This window comes from Ranitomeya imitator, chromosome 1, assembly GCF_032444005.1.
Source record: "Ranitomeya imitator isolate aRanImi1 chromosome 1, aRanImi1.pri, whole genome shotgun sequence".
Taxonomy (NCBI): domain Eukaryota; kingdom Metazoa; phylum Chordata; class Amphibia; order Anura; family Dendrobatidae; genus Ranitomeya; species Ranitomeya imitator.
Genome location: NC_091282.1, coordinates 431,870,363 through 431,892,737, shown reverse-complemented (window position 1 = coordinate 431,892,737; position 22,375 = coordinate 431,870,363). Strand labels below are relative to the sequence as shown.

Here is a 22,375-nt window from a genome sequence, read left to right as displayed (position 1 = left end):
AGACTGTTCCTTTAATAACTTAACTGATAGCATGCCGACGTGTGAAAGTTTATGCATTTCTGCGCATTGCACTTTTACTCGACACTAGTGATGAGCGAGTATTCTCGTTACTCTAGTTTCTCAGAGCATGCTCGGGTTGTCTCCGATTATTTTGGCGTGCTCGGACATTTAGTTTATGTAGATGCAGCTGCATGATTTGCGGCTGCTAGACAGCTTGAATACATGTGGGGATTGGCTAACAAACAGGTAATCCCCAGGCAAGCTGTCTAGCAGCTGCAAATCATGCAGCTGCGTCGACATAAACTAAATCTCAGAGCACGCTGAAATACTCGGAGACAAACCGAGCATGCTCGGAGAAACTCGACTAACGACCATACTCGCTCATCACTACTCGACACTGAATAAATCGAGATATTTTGAGAATTTTGTTTACATTTTTCATCATTTGCATATCATTAACGTGTCTATCAATTCCACACCTTTTCCTTCTCGGGGCTGCAATTTCAGTTTTAAGTATTGGAGTATGAATTGTCAGTCTTGTATTCGCCGTACTTGCCATCAGTAGAAGAGAGGTACTGTATAAAATGGTGGTGAAGGTCTGAGCCTACCAGAGTGGGGTAAGTATATGCCATGTGATCCGCACAGGATGCAATATTCAGGAAAAGTGAAAACATAATTACATTCTGCTTTTAATTACCAGAAGCTGGCTCCAGACTGAAGACAGAAGGGGGGTGATGTGAGAATGTACGAGGCATAGAATATGTCTTCAGTGCTTGTTGCTAGCAAGGAACATCACAACGTAATACTGTTCCAAGCTTACAGCATGTCTGCCATTTATGAAATACATGTCCGTGCAAATGTGTCTCTTCTACTTGTACATATTTTACATAATGAAGCCTAGAAAGCTCAACACGGTCCATCTGTACCTTAATAGCCCACAAAAAGCTTCTGTTTTCACCTGTCAGCACATTGGCTTCCTGCCTTTATTCCCTGTCGTCAGTACCAGGTACATTGTGCCCTCTTTTCTTCCAAAGGTCTGCACAGCCTGCTATGATGACCTAGATTAATGTCATAGTTATTATATGTTGACATTTCACAAGTTCTTGCCAGGAGATCTTGTCCTGCAGCAAGTATGTGGAACTGAGGAGACCAGGACTACAATGTTAGCACTATATGAATTTCATTCAGATATTTCTCTTGGAAACGTCTTACTCTTGGTGCCTTACTCTTACTATACGGCAAGGCGTTTACATGATTTTGCAAGGATCATTTGATTTTTCTTGCTGAGAAGAAGGCTGCAGTGTAATACAGCATTGTAAGTAACTCAGGATATCGTGATTCTGAAGCCAACATGTTTACCTCGTAAAAGGCTATTTTAAGAAGAGCTCTTATCATAGAGCCTTTTTGTAAGGCACACATTTCTTAAAGAGTAACTGTTTTTTTTTCCATGAATCATTACTACATGTGAAAATAATTGACATTGTTATATATGGTATTACAGAAATCCACTTCTTTCTCCGTCACTAATCAGTCACTCTCAAAATTCTCAATCTCCTGAGAGAAAAATCAATCCAGAAGGTTAAAAAAGTTGATTTCTCAACCTACTGAACCGGCTCACAACCAGCTCTACTCTCTCCTAGTGTATCCTCACCCATCCCCTGCAGACTGTGAGCCCTCGCGGGCAGGGTCCTCCCTCCTTCTCTACCTGTTAGTGCCTTGTTTTTTGCTCGTTTAATGTATTTGTCTATATTTGCCCCCTTTTGCACATGTAAAGTGCCATGGAATAAATGGTGCTATAAAAATGTATAATAATAATTTCTCTGATGAAATATATTACAGAATGACTATGCCCTTTCCTTCAAATGGCACATCCAAGCCCTCACCACCTCCTACTGCCTTCAACCTAAAAAAATAATTCCAGAAGAAAGATTTGATACGAGAGGTTTTGCATGTGGAGGTGGCTCTAGATCCTGCTACCTATTTGTTGTTATTTATACATTAAAATAAGATCACCCCTTAGTCTTCGTTTTTCCAAACTAAATAGCCCCAAGTGTAATAACCTATCTTGGTATTGCAGACCCCCCAGTCCTCTAATAACCTTGGTCGCTCTTCTCTGCACCCGCTCTAGTTCAGCTATGTCTTTCTTATACACCGGAGACCAGAACTGTACACAGTATTCTAAGTGTGGTCGAACTAGTGACTTGTATAGAGGTAAAATTATGTTCTCCTCATGAGGATCTATGCCTCTTTTAATGCATCCCATTATTTTATTTGCCTTTGTAGCAGCTGCCTGACACTGGCCACTAAATGTGAGTTTGTCGTCTACCCATACTCCCATGCAGGGCCGCCATCAGGGCATTACTGCCCTTACTGCTGTATGGGGCCCAGTCAGCAGCAGTATACAGAGGGGCCCGCAGATCCGGGGCCCCACTGTTGTGCTTCTACTGACTAAAATACTGTGCACTGCAGCGCATACGTCAGCGCTGGGGCCTGGGAGCCTTCTTGGAGCTGTGCACGGGCGTCTCACATAGTCGGCTGCACAGCTCCTGCTCAGCTGTAGCTAGAATGTATGGGCTCCCTGCAGGTCCTGACTACAGCCCATACATTCTAGCAGTCTCAGTAGTGAATGTGCTAGAATGTAGGGGATCCTGTCAGGTCCTCTCAGCAGCCCATACATTCTAGCTGCTGCTTCGCTGCTGACAACACTAGACACCCCGGGAACGACTGAGGTAAGTCTAAAAAACGTTTTTGTTTTTTTAAATGGGTGTGGTGGGGGGGAGTGAGACTGCAGATGGTGAATTGTGTTTGAGGGGGTACTGCACATGATGGAATGATAGGGGGCTGCAAATGATGAAGTAAGGGGATCTGCAGATAAAGTGAAGGGGGGATAAGAGACTGCAAATGATGAAGTGGGGGTGATGGGAACTGCAAATGATGTGGGGGTGATGGGGACTGCAAATGATGAAGTGGGGTGATAGGGATTGCAAATGATGATGTGGGATGTGATGTGGACTGCAAATGATGAAGTGGGGGTGATGTGGACTGCAAATGATGAAGTGAGGTGATGGGAACTGCAAATGATGATGCAGGGGTGATGGGGACTGCAAATGATAATGTTGGGGGTGATGGGACTTGCAAATGATGATGGGGACTGCAAATGATGAAGTGGAGGTGATGGGGACTGCAAATAATGATGTGGGGGTGATGTGGACTGCAAATGATGCAGGGGTGATGGGGACTGGAAATTATGAGGTGGGGTGATGGGGATTGCAAATGATTATGTGGGGGTGATGGGAATTGCAAATGATGGGGGCTGCAAATGATGAAGTGGAGGTGATGGGGACTGCAAATAATGTTGTGGGGGTGATGTGGACTGCAAATGATGCAGGGGTGATGGGGACTGGAAATTATGAGGTGCGGGTGATGGGGATTGCAAATGATGATGGGGACTTCAAATGATGATGTGGGGGTGATGGGGACTGCAAATGATGAAGTGGGGGTGATGTGGACTGCAAATGATGATGCAGGGGTGATGGGGACTGCAAATGATGATGTGGGGGTGATGGGGATTGCAAATGATGATGGGGACTTCAAATGATGATGTGGGGATGATGGGGACTGCAAATGATGATGTGGGGGTGATGGGGACTGCAAATGATGTGGGGGTGATGGGGACTGTAAATGATGATGTGGGGGTGATGGAGACTGCAAATGATGATGTGGGGTGATGGGGACTGCAAATGATGAAGTGAGGTGATAGGGATTACAAATGATGATGTGGGATGTGATGTGGACTGCAAATGATGAAGTGTGGGTGATGTGGACTGCAAATAATGAAGTGAGGTGATGGGGACTGCAAATGATGATGCAGGGGTGATGGGGACTGCAAATGATAATGTGGGGGTGATGGGAATTGCAAATGATGATGGGGACTGCAAATGATGAAGTGAAGGTGATGGGGACTGCAAATAATGATGTGGGGGTGATGTGGACTGCAAATGATGCAGGGGTGATGGGGAATGGAAATTATGAGCTGGGGGTGATGGGGACTTCAAATGATGATGTGGGGGTGATGGGGACTGCAAATGATGAAGTGGGGGTGATGTGGACTGCAAATGATGATACAGGGGTGATGGGGACTGCAAATGATGATGTGGGGATGATGGGGACTGCAAATGATGATGTGGGGGTGATGGGGACTGCAAATGATGTGGGGGTGATGGGGATTGCAAATGATGATGTGGGGGTGATGGAGACTGCAAATGATGATGTGGGGTGATGGGGACTGCAAATGATGAAGTGGGGTGATAGGGATTGCAAATGATGATGTGGGATGTGATGTGGACTGCAAATGATGAAGTGGGGGTGATGTGGACTGCAAATAATGAAGTGAGGTGATGGGGACTGCAAATGATGATGCAGGGGTGATGGGGACTGCAAATGATAATGTGGGGGTGATGGGAATTGCAAATGATGATGGGGACTGCAAATGATGAAGTGAAGGTGATGGGGACTGCAAATAATGATGTGGGGGTGATGTGGACTGCAAATGATGCAGGGGTGATGGGGAATGGAAATTATGAGCTGGAGGTGATGGGGATTGCAAATGATGATGGAGACTTCAAATGGTGATGTGGGGGTGATGGGGACTGCAAATGATGAAGTGGGGGTGATGTGGACTGCAAATGATGATACAGGGGTGATGGGGACTGCAAATGATGATGTGGGGATGATGGGGACTGCAAATGATGATGTGGGGGTGATGGGGAGTGCAAATGATGTGGGGGTGATGGGGACTGTAAATGATGATGTGGGGGTGATGGAGACTGCAAATGATGATGTGGGGTGATGGGGACTGCAAATGATGAAGTGAGGTGATAGGGATTACAAATGATGATGTGGGATGTGATGTGGACTGCAAATGATGAAGTGTGGGTGATGTGGACTGCAAATAATGAAGTGAGGTGATGGGGACTGCAAATGATGATGCAGGGGTGATGGGGACTGCAAATGATAATGTGGGGGTGATGGGAATTGCAAATGATGATGGGGACTGCAAATGATGAAGTGAAGGTGATGGGGACTGCAAATAATGATGTGGGGGTGATGTGGACTGCAAATGATGCAGGGGTGATGGGGAATGGAAATTATGAGCTGGGGGTGATGGGGACTTCAAATGATGATGTGGGGGTGATGGGGACTGCAAATGATGAAGTGGGGGTGATGTGGACTGCAAATGATGATACAGGGGTGATGGGGACTGCAAATGATGATGTGGGGATGATGGGGACTGCAAATGATGATGTGGGGGTGATGGGGACTGCAAATGATGTGGGGGTGATGGGGATTGCAAATGATGATGTGGGGGTGATGGAGACTGCAAATGATGATGTGGGGTGATGGGGACTGCAAATGATGAAGTGGGGTGATAGGGATTGCAAATGATGATGTGGGATGTGATGTGGACTGCAAATGATGAAGTGGGGGTGATGTGGACTGCAAATAATGAAGTGAGGTGATGGGGACTGCAAATGATGATGCAGGGGTGATGGGGACTGCAAATGATAATGTGGGGGTGATGGGAATTGCAAATGATGATGGGGACTGCAAATGATGAAGTGAAGGTGATGGGGACTGCAAATAATGATGTGGGGGTGATGTGGACTGCAAATGATGCAGGGGTGATGGGGAATGGAAATTATGAGCTGGAGGTGATGGGGATTGCAAATGATGATGGAGACTTCAAATGGTGATGTGGGGGTGATGGGGACTGCAAATGATGAAGTGGGGGTGATGTGGACTGCAAATGATGATACAGGGGTGATGGGGACTGCAAATGATGATGTGGGGATGATGGGGACTGCAAATGATGATGTGGGGGTGATGGGGACTGCAAATGATGTGGGGGTGATGGGGACTGCAAATGATGATGTGGGGGTGATGGAGACTGCAAATGATGATGTGGGGTGATGGGGACTGCAAATGATGAAGTGGGGTGATAGGGATTGCAAATGATGATGTGGGATGTGATGTGGACTGCAAATGATGAAGTGGGGGTGATGTGGACGGCAAATAATGAAGTGAGGTGATGGGGACTGCAAATGATGATGCAGGGGTGATGGGGAGTGCAAATGATTATGTGGGGGTGATGGGAATTGCAAATGATGGGGGCTGCAAATGATGAAGTGGAGGTGATGGGGACTGCAAATAATGTTGTGGGGGTGATGTGGACTGCAAATGATGCAGGGGTGATGGGGACTGGAAATTATGAGGTGCGGGTGATGGGGATTGCAAATGATGATGGGGACTTCAAATGATGATGTGGGGGTGATGGGGACTGCAAATGATGAAGTGGGGGTGATGTGGACTGCAAATAATGATGCAGGGGTGATGGGGACTGCAAATGATGATGTGGGGGTGGTGGGGATTGCAAATGATGATGGGGACTGCAAATGATGAAGTGGAGGTGATGGGGACTGCAAATGATGATGTGGGGGTGATGTGGACTGGAAATGATGAGTTGGGAGTGATGGGGACTGCAAATGATGAAGTGGGGTGATGGGGACTGCAAATGATGATGTGGGAGTGATTGAGACTGCAGATGATGAATTGTGTTTGAGGGGGTACTGCACATGATGAAATGATAGGGGGCTGCAAATGATGAAGTAAGGGGGACTGCAGATGAAGTGAAGATGGACTGCAAATTATGATGTGGGGGTAATGTGGACTGCAAATGATGATGCAGGGGTGATGGGGACTGCAAAAGATGATGTGGGGGTGATGGGGATTGCAAATGATGATGGGGACTGCAAATTATGAAGTGGAGGTGATGGGGACTGTAAATGATGATGTGGGGGTGATGTGGACTGCAAATGATGCAGGGGTGATGGGGACTGCAAATGATGATGTGTATAATGGCACCGGTGACCGCTGTATTACCTGTACATAGACACTGCATACTAAGTAAAGATCTCCTGTGTATAATGACACTTATGGTGATAGTATTTTATTTTTTTTTATTAATGATCAGTATTGTACTATTCAGTCACAATGTGGTGGTAATATTTTTTCCGGCCATGGTGTGCGGTATTTGTTCCTTGTATGTGCTATTATTTGGTCACTATGTGGTGGTAATATGTGGTCTGGTCATGGTGTGTTGGTATTTGTTCCTTGTATGTGCTATTATTTGGTCACCATGTGGTGGTAACATGTGGTCTGTACATACTGCGGTGGTATTTGTCCCTTGTATGTGATATTGTTCGGTCACTATGGTGGTAATATGTGGTCTGCACATGGTGTGGCAGTATTTGTTCCTTGTAGATAGTATTATAGGTCACTATGTGGTGATAATATGGTGTCTGGTCATGGTGTTGTGGTATTTGTCCCTTGTATTTTTTTTTTATTATTATTATTCATTTTGTATGTGGTATTATTGGTCATTTGAAAAATTGAAAAATAAATATAAATATACCTAAATTGTATTGCATATTTTAACAAATGTTTAATAAGTTAGGGTAGAGTAGGGCCTGACCAAAAAAGTCTACTTTGTCATCGTGGCAGATTAAAAAAACCTTTTGGGCAAAACAAAATCTGCTGGCTATGTGTGTGATCTGGTGATGGGAACTGTTAATGTGTGACTGGTGAGAAGTGGAGTTTTTCCAAGAGACAGTGGTGGGGCTGTGGACAGTTCAAGGGGTGAAGGCGGGCTGGGGTGGAGCCTGGGCAGAGTCTTAAGGGGGCCCCGAAATTCCTAGTGGTAGCCCTACTCCCATGTCTTTTTCAGTGACAGTTTTGCCCAGTATTTTACAGTTAAGTACATAATTATGCCTCTTATTTCTTCTGCCCAAGTGCATGACCTTACATTTATCTACATTAAAGCTCATTTGCCATTAAACAGCCCAAGCTTCTAGTTTACATAAATTCTCCTGTAATATTAAATTGTCCTCCTCTGTATTGATTACCCTGCAAAGTTTAGTGTCATCTGCAAAAATTGAAATTTGTGTCTGTTTTGTCTCTACATATATTTATCGTCCATTGACTAAGCTCTGTGGTGTGGACTCGGGGAAGTAGCTAGACAAAAGAGTTGCCAAGTATAACCTCTTTGGATATTTACTTGAAATTTAGAATTTTTTGTTTCTCTATGCATTGAGGTTTGTCATTTTATGGGGGAAAGTGCTAACTTACATTTTAATTTGTCATGCTTCTTTCTTGATGCTTTCCCTTTTTTTCCTTCCTATGAAGATGCTTAAACATGTTTACACACAGACTTGTCTGATTGTAACTGTTGGACTTTTTGTTTTCTAATATTAATGTTACAAAATTTTATAAAAATTACAGATTGAAAAAAAATAATTCCAGAATCCATCCTTTCCCCAACCCTGAAACTACTAAAATGTTATCTCATGCCCTCATCATCTCCCACCGCAACAACTGTAATAACCTCCTCTATGGCCCCCCTGCCGTTTCACATCTCTCCAGTCATCCCTAGCTCTGCTGCCAGACTAATCCACCTCTCTCCTTGCTACTCCTCCACATAAACTCTCTGCTAATCCCTTCATTGGCTCCCAATTCCCCAAAGTATAAAGTTCATACTGCAAACACTGACCTACAAATCTGTCCATATTTTGTCTCCTTGGTATATCTCCAAACTAATCTCCTAATATCTTCCAGTCCTCCCAAGACCTCCTTCTCTCCTCCACTCTTATGCTCTCCTCATCCAAGTACCTCCAAGATTTCTCCCGAATATTCCCCATCCTCTGGAGTTCTTTGTCCCAACAAATCCGACTATCTGCCAACACTCGGAACCTTCAGACAGAACATGAAAACCCATCTCTTCGAGAAAGCTTATACCTGTAATGACCCTTCTGCCACTTCCTCAATACCAGAGCAACCCTAACCTACTGTCTCCTTCCCCATTATCCTGTAGAATTGTTGCCCACAAGAGCCCTCTTCCCTCTGTATCAGTCTGTCACTGTTAGTTTGTTCACCGTAGTTTATATTTGTATATGGTACGTAACCCCTGGAATCAATAAATATATTTATTTCTGAAATAAAAGTTAAAATAACTCTTTAACAATAACTCTGAGAAGTACCCCTAGAGTCTGAAAGTCAATCGAAATATCAGGAACCTAATGGAGAACTAATAATATAATAGCACATGACTGTTCATTGATAATGGGAGCTCTTTCATGTTTCGCAGAGCACCACAGGAGATGGTTTTAGTGTCTCATCACTTCTGCCTGAAACATTTCCATTTAGTTATCAACGTAAAGCCAGACGGCTGGAATAAAATGGGGCATCCTTCACCCTTTGGTTGGCTGTAAGCCATGATGAGGTTAGTAGTTTGGCAATCAGGGGGTTGTACTATGAATATGAATGGGTTACCACAGTAATAGCTGAGAGCTAATAATGTGATGTCCTCATACGCAGGTTAAGTAATACGTCTATCCCATGACTGAATACATTACAGCACCGCATGCACCTCTTCGTTCTCAGCTCTGTGCTTTATTGAGAGTCATCTTACACAGGCGTTTCTAGGCACACACTCAACGAAAAGTAAGAAGATGAGAAAATCATTTGGACAAGAGTAGCTGCAGCTATGAGAGCAACGGGATAAAGCTTGGCCCATGGACATCTAAATTTCTATTTAATACCAGAAGAAAATAATGGGGCTTTTATCTCTTGAATAAGTCCCAGAGTGAGAACAAGTCATATGTCATGCATCATAACATTTTTACGTTCTCCATTTTCCTGCTTATTGATGTGGGACATATGATCACTAGAACATGGATTTTGCTACTCTGAAGGTAGCGGTTGTTAAACATGCATCCTTGTGCTCCATTCAAAATCCATGGGCCTTATTAAAACACTTGAGCATTGCACTTTCTACGTTTCATTGATGAAACAAGTTGAGCAGGTCCACCATTTCACATATCAATGGGTCCCAAATACCGAGCAGAAGACAACCCTTTTCAGAGTTTGGGGAGAATCATTTATCACTGTGGATGAGATGTGTAGCAATAACAACATGGATTCTGCAATTTATGGTGGACATACTGTACAAAGGTCGTTGGTTCCGTGTAGATGGAAAGGTGAGCCCTCAGAACCATTTCCTCTGGTGTGTCCAAGAAACTCCAGTTTGGAGCTCAACCTAAGTAATGAATCTGGTGACAAATGTGATGGAAACAACTTAATCTGTCAAAGGGTTTTTGACAACTATTCTAAAAGCAGCATAATGTAGAGACAGAGACCCTGATCCCAGCAATCTGTGACTTACTGGGCTGCTTGCTGTAGTTTTGATAAAATTACTGTTTTATCAACAGGAGATTATTTCTAAAGGACTAATAAACCTGCTGCCATGTAGTCCTCCACATTCATGAGATCTATATAACCTCACCCCCACCACTTATTGGCATTCTTTCTGCCTATGCAGAGCATACAAAGAAAGCTGCCAATCAGTGGTGTGGGCAGGGTTATACAAAGCTCAGCAGTCAGAGGACTGGAACGTCTGCAACTGACAAAAATATGATTTTTTTCACCACTGCTGCATCCAGTATGTGATACATTACTGGAATCAGGGCCCCTACACCATGCTGGTTTTAGATGGAGCAACAAAACCAGGTGGCAGATTCTGGTCTCCAAGGCAAAATCTGTACAGTGCTTCCCCCTATCAGGCACACTCTTGATGGTAAGAATAAAAAAGACTTTTATAAGAGATTGTTGACAGTGGGTCTTTTAAATGATCTGCTTTCTTTTCAGGTCAGTACGCTTAGACTAATTCTATAAAAGCATGGTAAATGAGAGGGTAGGTACTTATTCTAACAGATTCAAATGCTCTGAAAATTGTCATGTTTTCATAATTAATAAAATTATTGTCTATACAATACACAAGGAAAGAGGAATATATATTATGCGATGCTCCTAACATTTTAGGAATTGTCCTTTCCATAGCAACGTATTGGGTCCACAGGTCTAAACTTGTTAAAATTTACTTGAGCAACTTTAAATTCCTACATAAGTATAGAGAATCATAAAGGACTTGCTTACGGTCTATCTGATCAGCAAAGACTTCACCATAGATCATCCAATAAGGCATGTAAAAAATGTTTTTTGCCAATTTCCATGATGGTTCTTCGCTGGGAAAGAGAATGGATTGCCTTGCCACACCGAAACTCATCAGAACTACCAACATGATGATCACAAAGTACATCATATCTATCATCTGTATGGAATGAGAAAAGAGAAAACACCAATCAGCAACACAATTCCATGGATTTCATTGTTGTTATACTCCATACATTATGCATAAAGTATTTAGATCACATCTACCTGTTTCTGTTACCAATATGTCTCACATTCTAATGTACTTACCATGCACCCAGACTTAGGCCCCCTTCTCACATCCGTTTTTCGTGTTCGTATGTGGTCCATTTTTTAAGGACTGCAAATACAGACACATGCACACCCATTGTATTTAATGGTGATGCGCACGTCAGATTTTTCACACGGACCATGTGAAATTTCGCCATGACGAAATGAAGGTTACCGCAGTTCATCGGCCGGCTCACACTGAACTGAACGTGAGAACAGCTGGCAGTGATCGGCGGTAATCTCTATGACCTTACCGCTCGTCACTGAAGCTGCATTCCAAGCTCAGCTCAGTGTCTCCAGGATTCATGGCTGAACCGGTGCATCATGCCAACGGTTAGCCATGCAATCCAGATGTAGCAGAGCTGGAGTTCTTCGTGGGACAAATGGTTATCGGTAGAGTTGAGCGACCTTGACCTTTTTAGAGTCGAGCCGGGTTTCGCGAAACCCGACTATCTCAAAAGTCGGGTCGAGTGAAATCGGCCGATTATGACATAAAGTCGGGATAGACCGAAACACGAAACCCAATGCAAGTCAATGGGGCAGCATAGTCGGCAGTGAGTGGGGGCCAGGAAAACACCTAGAGTGCCCATTTTAATGTCAAAACCATCCATTCTTCTTAATGAAGCTTGTCAAGCGTAATTTACCTTATAATAATTGGAAGGCATTTGAAATTGGGGGTCATTTGGCTAAAGTTGTGGTGGGTAGGGCTGGTTCAAGTAATTAGTGGGCCCAGGAAATCTGGACCACGTCACGGCAGTGGAGCAGGGAGAGGTAAGTATTTCAACTTTGCAAGTGCTGTGAACCTGAGCAAGCAGGGGGGGCCCACTCGTTGGCATTGGCACTGGCACAGGGCCCCTCAAAGTACAGCGGTGTGTTTGCACGGCGGGGGCGCCTCCCACCGGCAGCAACACTTTTGCGTACCATGAGAGGCCCTGTGCCAGTGACGTCGCCAACTAGTATTCCTCCCCCCACCTGATGAAGGAACCTGCACTTTCATCTGCACCTTCCTGTTTGTCCCCGTGTAAGGTGGTATGGTATGCGGGAAGGGGGACCTGACTTTCAGCAGGGTCACAATCTTGCAGTGTAGCGTGCACGGGAAATGTTGCGTTATGGGTCAATGTACCAGCAGACTCATCTATCACTGGCTGGGCAATGGGCAGGATGAGGAGGAAACACAGATATAGGCCCAAAGAATAAAGTGGGCTAAATGCAGTTCAAAATTGGTAACACAGGACTAATCAGGGGGCATTGCAGTGGAGGACAACTGGAATGAGAGGCTGACACAGAGAGTAGGCCCAAATCAGTAAGTAGTCGAAATGCAGTTCAAAATTGGCAACAGTAGTAAACAGGCGGCACAGCTTTGTTCAGTGGAGGAGAACAGAAAGGAGTGGCAGACACCGATAGTAGGCCCCAACCCAACTAGTAGGCCAAATGCAGTCTAACATTAACAACTACTTAACGAGCGCCTGAAAACGGAATTTCAGGACAGGAAACCAGGAGAACAGCAAGGAGCGGCAGACACCGATAGTAGGCCCCAAACCAACTAGTACGCCAAATGCAGTTGTTCCGTTTAACCACAATTTAATGAGAGCCTGAAGATAGAAGTTCAGGAAAGGCAACCTGGAGAACACCTTGGAGTGGAACACACCATCTCTCTACACCCCATACCCAATTTGTAGGTCTAATGCAGCGTAGTTTCCAACAACTACTAAACGAGAGCATGATGATCGAAGCATTGGCGAGGAAACCTGGGGAACACCTTGGAGTGGAACACACCATCTCTCTACAGTGGAACACACCATCTCTCTACACCCCATACCCAATTTGTAGGCCTAATGCAGCGTAGTTTCCAACAACTACTAAACGAGAGCCGGAAGATCGAAGCAATGGAGAGGAAACCTGGGGAACACCTTGGAGTGGAACACACCATCTCTCTACACCCCATACCCAATTTGTAGGCCTAATGCAGCGTAGTTTCCAACAACTACTAAACGAGAGCCGGAAGATCGAAGCAATGGAGAGGAAACCTGGGGAACACCTTGGAGTGGAACACACCATCTCTCTACACCCCATACCCAATTTGTAGGCCTAATGCAGCGTAGTTTCCAACAACTACTAAACGAGAGCCGGAAGATCGAAGCAATGGAGAGGAAACCTGGGGAACACCTTGGAGTGTAACACACCATCTCTCTACACCCCATACCCAATTTGTAGGCCTAATGCAGCGTAGTTTCCAACAACTACTAAACGAGAGCCGGAAGATCGAAGCAATGGAGAGGAAACCTGGGGAACACCTTGGAGTGTAACACACCATCTCTCTACACCCCATACCCAATTTGTAGGCCTAATGCAGCGTAGTTTCCAACAACTTCTAAACGAGAGCTGGAAGATCGAAGCAATGGAGAGGAAACCTGGGGAACACCTTGGAGTGTAACACACCATCTCTCTACACCCCATACCCAATTTGTAGGCCTAATGCAGCGTAGTTTCCAACAACTACTAAACGAGAGCATGATGATCGAAGCATTGGCGAGGAAACCTGGGGAACACCTTGGAGTGGAACACACCATCTCTCTACAGTGGAACACACCATCTCTCTACACCCCATACCCAATTTGTAGGCCTAATGCAGCATAGTTTCCAACAACTACTAAACGAGAGCCGGAAGATCGAAGCTCAGGAAAGGCAACCTGGAGAACACCTTGGAGTGGAACACACCATCTCTCTACACCCCATACCCAATTTGTAGGCCCAATGCAGCGTAGTTTCCAACAACTACTAAACGAGAGCCGGAAGATCGAAGCAATGGAGAGGAAACCTGGGGAACACCTTGGAGTGTAACACACCATCTCTCTACACCCCATACCCAATTTGTAGGCCTAATGCAGCGTAGTTTCCAACAACTACTAAATGAGAGCCGGAAGATCGAAGCTCAGGAAAGGCAACCTGGGGAACACCTTGGAGTGTAACAAACCCTCTCTCTACACCACGGAAGGGCTGATTCTTAGGAAGGAAGGCTGTCGGAAAGAAGCAGGGCGCGTCCGAGGGTGATTATATTCTTATTAGGTATATACTCACCCTCGGACGCGCCCTGCTTCTTTATTTGTAATGAATGTTTATTTGCAATGTGGTTTTGACTTACTCTATTTTTTTGGTAAATAATGATTTTATTATTTTCATTGTTTTGCATCTTCTTGGCAATAATATAAAGAAGACGCGACAGGACAACACTCGGTGGATGCCATATCTGTGTTTAAAATTGAAAAAACCTTTCAGTTAACTACTTGCAGGAGAAAGTTATTGTAGCTGGTGGCCATTTTTAGTACTGTACCAGATTTTTGTTGTATGTGTTTGTTTTTAATGTTAAAATGTCTGCATTTGATATCTCTCCAGTATTTTCTTTTTTATAAGCAAAATACTTATTTTTATATTTTCTGATGTTGGTTCCAGGGGTACACGGGCAGCAGTGGTGTGGTCAGTGGAGGCCTAGTGGAAGGAGTGACCGCAGACAGGCATCGAAGGCCTAAAATAATAACACATGGCTGTAGGCAATTTTAAATTGGTTCCAGGGGTACACGGGCAGCAGTGGTGTGGTCAGTGGAGGCCTAGTGGAAGGAGTGACCGCAGACAGGCATCGAAGGCCTAAAATAATAACACATGGCTGTAGGCAATTTTAAATTGGTTCCAGGGGTACACGGGCAGCAGTGGTGTGGTCAGTGGAGGCCTAGTGGAAGGAGTCACCGCAGACAGGCATCGAAGGCCTAAAATAATAACACATGGCTGTAGGCAATTTTAAATTGGTTACAGGGGTACACGGGCAGCAGTGGTGTGGTCAGTGGAGGCCTAGTGGAAGGAGTGACCGCAGACAGGCATCGAAGGCCTAAAATAATAACACATGGCTGTAGGCAATTTTAAATTGGTTCCAGGGGTACACGGGCAGCAGTGGTGTGGTCAGTGGAGGCCTAGTGGAAGGAGTGACCGCAGACAGGCATCGAAGGGCTAAAATAATAACACATGGCTGTAGGCAATTTTAAATTGGTTCCAGGGGTACACGGGCAGCAGTGGTGTGGTCAGTGGAGGCCTAGTGGAAGGAGTGACCGCAGACAGGCATCGAAGGCCTAAAATAATAACACATGGCTGTAGGCAATTTTAAATTGGTTCCAGGGGTACACGGGAAGCAGTGGTGTGGTCAGTGGAGGCCTAGTGGAAGGAGTCACCGCAGACAGGCATCGAAGGCCTAAAATAATAACACATGGCTGTAGGCAATTTTAAATTGGTTACAGGGGTACACGGGCAGCAGTGGTGTGGTCAGTGGAGGCCTAGTGGAAGGAGTGACCGCAGACAGGCATCGAAGGCCTAAAATAATAACACATGGCTGTAGGCAATTTTAAATTGGTTCCAAGGGTACACGGGCAGCAGTGGTGTGGTCAGTGGAGGCCTAGTGGAAGGAGTGACCACAGACAGGCATCGAAGGCCTAACATAACAAAAATGTCAATACAATGGTATTGTCAGTGGCAGGCATTGAAGGATGTCAGCGCATAGACTAAACATTGGTGGAGCTGTGAGATAATTTTGCAAGTGGTAGAGCACTGTTTGAGCTGGCGTGGGGGGAAACTGTCTTGTGGCCGGCGGTACAGGCCCAGGGCCCCTCATATTACAACGGTGTGTCTGACGTTGGGTGCGCACCACCACCGCCAGAGACACTTTATTGTACTAGGAGGGACCCAGTGGCAGTGCCGTCGACCAAAAGCGGGCTCACCCACCTCTTCAGACAAACTGCACTCTCACGGGTGCTGTCGCCAAGTGTCGATACCACGGCCCCGTGTGGGGAGTTTGGCCATTTAGTGAGGTGTAAACATGTCGTATGCTGGACAATCAGGTGCAGAAAATTACGAGATTGGAAAAGGCATTCAGAATAGTCCACAGGCAAGACCTTTTCATAGGAAAGCTAGGTGTCAGCCGGGCAAGGTGGGGCAAAAGATTTCGAAATCCAGTTGTGGTTCATTTTAATGAAGGTTAGATCATCTACATTTTGGGTAGCCAGACGAGTCCTTTTTTCTGTTAGTATTGAACCTGCAGCACTGAATACTCTTTCTGATAGGACACTAGCTGCCGGGCAAGCAAGCTCCTGCAATGCATATTCTGCCAATTCTGGCCAGGTGTCTAATTTTGATGCCCAGTAATCAAATGGGAATGACGGTTGAGGGAGAACATCGATAAGGGATGAAAAATAGTTTGTAACCATACTGGACAAATGTTGTCTCCTGTCACTTTGAATTGATGCTGCAGTACCTGTCCTGTCTGCGGTCATAGCAAAATCACTCCACAACCTGGTCAGAAAACCCCTCTGGCCAACGCCACTTCTGATTTCTGCCCCTCTAACTCCTCTGGTCTGCTGGCCCCTGCAGCTCGTGTGAGAACGATCACGGGCGCTGTGTGCAGGGAATGCCAGAAGCAAACGGTCAACAAGAGTTGATTGTTTGGTTGCTAATATTAGTTCCAAGTTCTCATGTGGCATTATATTTTGCAATTTGCCTTTATAGCGAGGATCAAGGAGGCAGGCCAACCAGTAATCGTCATCATTCATCATTTTAGTTATGCGTGTGTCCCTTTTGAGGATACGTAAGGCATAATCCGCCATGTGGGCCAAAGTTCCAGTTCTCAAATCTGCGGTTGTGCTTGGTTGAGGGGCAGTTTCAGGCAAATCCACGTCACTTGTGTCCCTCAAAAAACCAGAACCCGGCCTTGCCGCGCCACCAATTTCCAGTGGCCCCGGAAAAGCTTCCTCATTAAAAATATAATCATCCCCATCATCCTCCTCGTCCTCCTCCTCCTCTTCGCCCGCTACCTCGTCCTGTACACTGCCCTGGCCAGACAATGGCTGACTGTCATCAAGGCTTTCCTCTTCCTCAGCTGCAGACGCCTGATCCTTTATGTGCGTCAAACTTTGCATCAGCAGACGCATTAGGGGGATGCTCATGCTTATTATGGCGTTGTCTGCACTAACCAGCCGTGTGCATTCCTCAAAACACTGAAGGACTTGGCACATGTCTTGAATCTTCGACCACTGCACACCTGACAACTCCATGTCTGCCATCCTACTGCCTGCCCGTGTATGTGTATCCTCCCACAAAAACATAACAGCCCGCCTCTGTTCACACAGTCTCTGAAGCATGTGCAGTGTTGAGTTCCACCTTGTTGCAACGTCTATGATTAGGCGATGCTGGGGAAGGTTCAAAGAATGCTGATAGGTCTGCATACGGCTGGAGTGTACGGGCGAACGGCGGATATGTGAGCAAAGTCCACGCACTTTGAGGAGCAGGTCGGATAACCCCGGATAACTTTTCAGGAAGCACTGCACCACCAGGTTTAAGGTGTGAGCCAGGCAAGGAATGTGTTTCAGTTGGGAAAGGGAGATGGCAGCCATGAAATTCCTTCCGTTATCACTCACTACCTCGCCTGCCTCAAGATCTACAGTGCCCAGCCACGACTGCGTTTCTTTCTGCAAGAACTCGGACAGAACTTCCGCGGTGTGTCTGTTGTCGCCCAAACACTTCATAGCCAATACAGCCTGCTGACGTTTGCCAGTAGCTGCCCCATAATGGGAGACCTGGTGTGCAACAGTGGCAGCTGCGGATGGAGTGGTTGTGCGACTGCGGTCTGTGGACGAGCTCTCGCTTCTGCAGGAGGACGAAGAGGTGGAGGAGGGGGTGCGAACGGCTACAGCCAATTGTTTCCTAGACCGTGGGCTAGGCAGAACTGTCCCAAACTTGCTGTCCCCTGTGGACCCTGCATCCACCACATTTACCCAGTGTGCCGTGATGGACACGTAACGTCCCTGGCCATGCCTACTGGTCCATGCATCTGTTGTCAGGTGCACCTTTGTGCTCACAGATTGCCTGAGTGCATGGACGATGCGCTCTTTAACATGCTGGTGGAGGGCTGGGATGGCTTTTCTGGAAAAAAAGTGTCGACTGGGTAGCTCGTAGCGTGGTACAGCGTAGTCCATCAGGGCTTTGAAAGCTTCGCTTTCAACTAACCGGTAGGGCATCATCTCTAACGAGATTAGTCTAGCTATGTGTGTGTTCAAACCCTGTGTACGCGGATGCGATGCTAAGTACTTCCTTTTTCTAACCATAGTCTCATGTAGGGTGAGCTGGACTGGAGAGCTGGAGATCGTGGAACTAGCGGGGGTGCCGGTGGACATGGCAGACTGAGAGATGGTGGGAGATGGTATTGTTGCCACCGGTGCCCTAGATGCAGTGTTTCCTACTACGAAACTGGTGATTCCCTGACCCTGACTGCTTTGGCCTGGCAAAGAAACCTGCACAGATACTGCAGGTGGTGCGGAAAATGGTGGCCCTACACTGCCGGAAGGGATGTTGCGTTGCTGACTAGCTTCATTGGCCGAGGGTGCTACAACCTTAAGGGACGTTTGGTAGTTAGTCCAGGCTTGCAAATGCATGGTGGTTAAATGTCTATGCATGCAACTTGTATTGAGACTTTTCAGATTCTGTCCTCTGCTTAAGGTAGTTGAACATTTTTGACAGATGACTTTGCGCTGATCAATTGGATGTTGTTTAAAAAAATGCCAGACTGCACTCTTTCTAGCATCGGATACCTTTTCAGGCATTGCAGACTGAGCTTTAACCGGATGGCCACGCTGTCCTCCAACAGGTTTTGGCTTTGCCACGCGTTTTGGGCAAGATACGGGCCCGGCAGATGGAACCTGTTGCGATGTTGATGCCTGCTGCGGCCCCTCCTCCTCCGCTTCAGAACTGCTGCCGCCTGCACCCTGTTCCCCCAATGGCTGCCAATCTGGGTCAAGAACTGGGTCATCTATTACCTCTTCTTGTAGCTCGTGTGCAACTTTGTCTGTGTCACCGTGTCGGTCGGTGGTATAGCGTTCGTGATGGGGCAACATAGTCTCATCAGGGTCTAATTCTTGATCAGCACCCTGCGAGGGCAATGTTGTGGTCTGAGTCAAAGGACCAGCATAGTAGTCTGGCTGTGGCTGTGCATCAGTGCACTCCATGTCAGATTCAACTTGTAATGGGCATGGACTGTTAACTGCTTCACTTTCTAAGCCAGGGACGGTATGTGTAAAGAGCTCCATGGAGTAACCCGTTGTGTCGCCTGCTGCATTCTTCTCTGTTGTTGTTTTTGCTGAAGAGGACAAGGAAGCGACTTGTCCCTGACCGTGAACATCCACTAACGACGCGCTGCTTTGACATTTACCAGTTTCACGAGAGGAGGCAAAAGAGCTAGAGGCTGAGTCAGCAAGATAAGCCAAAACTTGCTCTTGCTGCTCCGGCTTTAAAAGCGGTTTTCCTACTCCCAGAAAAGGGAGCGTTCGAGGCCTTGTGTAGCCAGACGACGAACCTGGCTCCACAGCTCCAGACTTAGGTGCAATATTTTTTTTCCCACGACCAGCTGATGCTCCACCACTACCACTACCCTCATTACCAGCTGACAATGAACTCCCCCGGCCACGACCTCTTCCACCATACTTCCTCATTGTTTTAAAAACGTAAACAAACTAACGGTATTTGTTGCTGTCACACAAATTACACGGTGAGCTATAACTTCAGTATGATTTAGCTACCCCTTTACAGGTGAGTGAGACCACAACGAAAATCAGGCACAATCTTACACACTCTGTTGTTGGTGGCAACAAATGAGAGAGATGCCACACACGCAGGACTGTCACTGAAGCACAAATGTAAATATTAATCTCCCACTGATTTGATTTTTTTTTTTTTTTTTAAGGGAGACTTTAGGAAAAAAAAATAATAGAATAAAATGATTTTTTCAGGAAGAATTTAGAAACCAAATAAAATAAAATGATTTTTTCAGGGAGAATTTAGAAAACAAATAAAACAAAAAAAGGCTTTCTATGGCCCACTGAGTGAGAGATGACGCACACAGGAGTCAGGAGTGGCACACAAGCCCAGAGGCCAATATTTATCTCCCACTGATTGATGTAGTGATTTTTTCAGGTAGATTTTGGAACCCAAATCAAGCTAAAAAAATAATAGGCTTTCTATGGCCCACAATTGGAGAGAGAGAGAGAGATGGCACACCCAGGAGTCAAGACTGGCACACAAGCAGAAAGGGCAATATTAATCTCCCACTGATTTGTTTTTTTTTGTTTTTTTTTTTCAAGGAGACTTTAGGAAAAAAAAAAAATAGAATAAAATGATTTTTTCAGGAAGAATTTAGAAACCAAAGAAAATAAAATGATTTTTTCAGGGAGAATTTAGAAAACAAATAAAACAAAAAAAGGCTTTCTATGGCCCACTGAGTGAGAGATGACGCACACAGGAGTCAGGAGTGGCACACAAGCCCAGAGGCCAATATTTATCTCCCACTGATTGATGTAGTGATTTTTTCAGGTAGATTTTGGAACCCAAATCAAGCTAAAAAAATAATAGGCTTTCTATGGCCCACAATTGGAGAGAGAGAGAGAGAGATGGCACACCCAGGAGTCAAGACTGGCACACAAGCAGAAAGGGCAATATTAATCTCCCACTGATTTGTTGTTTTTTTTTTGTTTTTTCAGGGAGACTAGGAAAAAAAAAATAGAATAAAATGATTTTTTCAGGAAGAATTTAGAAACCAAAGAAAATAAAATGATTTTTTCAGGGAGAATTTAGAAAACAAATAAAACAAAAAAAGGCTTTCTATGGCCCACTGAGTGAGAGATGACGCACACAGGAGTCAGGAGTGGCACACAAGCCCAGAGGCCAATATTTATCTCCCACTTTTTTTTTTTTGTTCCAGGGAAAATTTATAAACCCAATAAAAAAAATAATAAATAGGCTTTCTATGGCCCACTATCTGAGAGACAGAGAGAGATGGCACGCTTAGGACTGGCACACAAGCCCAAAGGCCAATATTAATCTCCCTTTTTTTTTAAGGGAGAATTTATAAAACCAAAAAAAAATAAATAAATAGGCTTTCTATGGCCCACTATTTGTGAGAGAGATGGCACGCTCAGGACTGGCACACAAGCCCAGAGGCCAATATTAATCTCCCACTTTTTTTTTTTTTTTCCAGGGAAAATTTATAAACCCATTAAAAAAAATAAATAAATAAATAGGCTTTCTATGGCCCACTATCTGAGAGAGAGAGATGGCACGCTTAGGACTGGCACACAAGCCCAAAGGCCAATATTAATCTCCCACTGATTGATTTATTGATTTTTTCAGGTAGAATTTAGAACCCAAATAAAGCAAAAAAAAAAAAAAAATGGGCTTTCTATGGCCCACTGAGTGAGTGATGATGCACACAGGAGTCAGGAGTGGCACACAAGCCCTGAGGCCAATATTTTTCTCCCACTGATTGATGTAGTGATTTTTTCAGGTAGATTTTAGAACCAAAATCAAGCAAAAAAATAAATAGGCTTTCTATGGCCCACTGAGTGAGTGATGATGCACACAGGAGTCAAGAGTTGCACACAAGCCCTGAGGCCAATATTTTTCTCCCACTGATTGATGTAGTGATTTTTTCAGGTAGATTTTATAACCCAAATCAAGCAAAAAAATAAATAGGCTTTCTATGGCCCACTGAGTGAGAGATGACACAGACAGGGATGGCACTCTAGCAGAAATGTCAATCTTAATCTCCCACAAAAAAAAAAAAAAACAGGGAGTGTCCTTCAATTACTATCTCCCTGCAGTAATCTCAGCCAGGTATGGCAGGCAGCAATAAGGAGTGGACTGATGCACAAATTAAATAAAAAGTGTGTACAAACCAAAAAGATAGCTGTGCAGAAAGGAAGGAACAAGAGGATTTGTGCTTTGAAAAAAGCAGTTGGTTTGCACAGCGGCGTACACACAGCAATGCAGCTATCAGGGAGCCTTCTAGGGCAGCCCAATGAGCTACAGCGCTGAGGGGGAAAAAAAAAAAAATGTAGCTTCCACTGTCCCTGCACACCGAAGGTGGTGTTGGGCAGTGGAAATCGCTACAGCACAAGCGGTTTGGTGGTTAATGGACCCTGCC

General features: G+C 45.3%; 1 protein-coding gene across 1 annotated transcript in view; it reads right to left on the bottom strand.

Moving 5' to 3' along the window:
- The window catches only part of TRPM3 (transient receptor potential cation channel subfamily M member 3), a 783,591-nt gene that overhangs the window by 56,666 nt on the left and 704,550 nt on the right, over positions 1-22,375 (bottom strand). Inside the window, exon 21 of the mRNA XM_069763506.1 lies at positions 11,047-11,221. Within this exon, the coding sequence (XP_069619607.1) occupies positions 11,047-11,221 (175 nt within the window). The remainder of the gene's footprint in view (positions 1-11,046; positions 11,222-22,375) is intronic.